General features: G+C 63.9%; 1 protein-coding gene across 1 annotated transcript in view; it reads left to right on the forward strand.

Annotated features, from left to right (window-relative positions):
* Positions 1–1,956, forward strand: part of PTK2B (protein tyrosine kinase 2 beta) — a 103,427-nt gene that overhangs the window by 81,861 nt on the left and 19,610 nt on the right. Inside the window, 3 exon segments of the mRNA XM_012724802.1 lie at positions 73–217; positions 702–803; positions 1,595–1,730. Coding sequence (XP_012580256.1) covers positions 73–217; positions 702–803; positions 1,595–1,730 — 383 coding nt within the window.

Here is a 1,956-nt window from a genome sequence, read left to right on the forward strand (position 1 = left end):
CCTGGGGTCAGGGCGGCAGGGCCCTGGGGGCAGCGGTCTGCCTGGGGTCCAGGTGGAGGGAGCTGGGCTTAGGGAGCTGCTGTCCCAACGTCTGACCTCCGGGGGTAGCCAGGTGGGGCAACAGTCTCCTCTCTGCCTCCAGCAAGGGTGGAACATCATGGTGGACCTGGTCATCGGCCCCAAAGGCATCCGCCAGCTGACGAGCCAGGACGCAAAGGTAGAGGAGAGGGGACCCGGCCCCCAGCTCAGGCCACTTCCTCAGCGCCCGCCCTGCGCCCAGGGGCTGCAGAGAGGTTGGGGTGACGGCCATCGGGGCCGATGCACTTTCTTTCCTGTGCCTGGTCCCGGCACAGAGGTGGCGGGTGTCGGGCAGGGCGAGGGAGAAGGGTGCTATCCCTGCCCTTCTGGCTCAGAGACGGCTCCCCCCTCCCCGGCGTCGTTGAGGGCCCCGGGAGTCCGAGGGTGGGGTCCAGGCCCCGCTCTACCGCCCACCTGGCAAGTCCTGGCTCTCTCCAGACTCAGCTTCTCCTCCGCGAGTGAGATCCTCGGGGGAAGTGGACTCACCAAGTCCTTCCAGCCCTGCTAATCTGGTTTCTCTTCAGGGCCCAGTAGACTCCCTGCTTTTCCTTGGGCCCCACAACGGCCTACCCTGGCCTGGCGATGGGAGCGGGCCCGTCTCAAGGTCCCCTCCTTTCCCACAGCCCACGTGCCTGGCTGAGTTCAAGCAGATCAAGTCCATCAAGTGCCTGGCGCTGGAGGAAGGCCAGGCCGTGCTGCAGCTGGGCATCGAGGGTGCCCCCCAGGTGAGCGCCCTGACACCGGGGCTAGGAGTTCACGGGGCTGCCTGACCGGGGCGAGCAGGGGTGCCCTGGCTTCTGGGATCTTGTTCCACTTGGTTCTTGGAGAAGGAACCAGGATGATGATAAATTATAGGGAACATTAGTCAGGAAACGATGCTGTTTAATAAATATCCAGAGGCCCTCCCTGGTGGTGCAACGGGTCAGGACGCAGCACTGCGAGCTAGACGCAGCAGCTTCAGTGCGAGTTCCATCCCCGCCTGCCACGGAGCTGACCCACAGGGCGCGGCAGACCTCTCCTGACCGCCCGCTGCTCCCCTCAGCAGTGCACTTTGTCCGTCGGCCTGTGCTGCTCCCTGCTCTGTCTCTGGTGAATCCGCTTACCGCCCCTGTACCTCTGGCCTGTGCCCCAGTTCTGTGTGCACAAGTAACTGAATCTTCAAGATATTATATATATCAAGAAAGGGCAGATAAATGTGACCAGAAATCCAGGGAGGACCCAGCGGTCTCCTTCCCCCTCGGCGCCCTGCCCGCTCCCACCTCCCTTCCCTGTTCTGTTCTTGCTTACTGAGCACCTGCTGCGCACACTGTGCCTCTTACCCCCAGAGACCAGAATCAGCTAGAGGCCCGTGGGGCTCAGGTGGAGGAAAGGGAGGCGCGGAAAGCGCCCCCTGGTGGTCGGGGAATGCAAGCCTCGCCCCCTGGGGAGGTGGGGGCAGGCAGGGTCCCCAAGGTCCTGTGGGGTCGACTCAGCCAAGCCTCTGGGGTCTCATCCTCGGCTGGTCTCTTGTCTGCAGTCCTTGTCCATCAAAACCTCCTCTCTGGCAGAGGCCGAGAACATGGCTGACCTCATCGACGGGTACTGCCGTCTCCAGGGGGAGTACAAAGGCTCTCTCATCCTGCACCCCAAGAAAAGCACGTGTCCAATGAAAGGTAACCCGCCCCCCCAGGAGCGGCGTGGCCGGCTGTGCCGCGCCCCGAGGCAGAGTGGGGAAGCCAGGCCATAGGCCACTGTGTGAACGAAGAGCTCTAGAAGGGTGGGCGGGTGGGTGCTCGTCCAGGCCCCGGCACTGGCTGCGATTCCATCCTGGGTTCTCTGCACTGACCCCTGCCCAACCCTGCCCCTGCCCACTGTCCAGGGTGCGATTGCTGGCACGCG

The sequence above is a fragment of the Condylura cristata genome, unplaced genomic scaffold, assembly GCF_000260355.1.
Source record: "Condylura cristata isolate star-nosed mole 26May11 unplaced genomic scaffold, ConCri1.0 scaffold00014, whole genome shotgun sequence".
Classification (NCBI taxonomy): domain Eukaryota; kingdom Metazoa; phylum Chordata; class Mammalia; order Eulipotyphla; family Talpidae; genus Condylura; species Condylura cristata.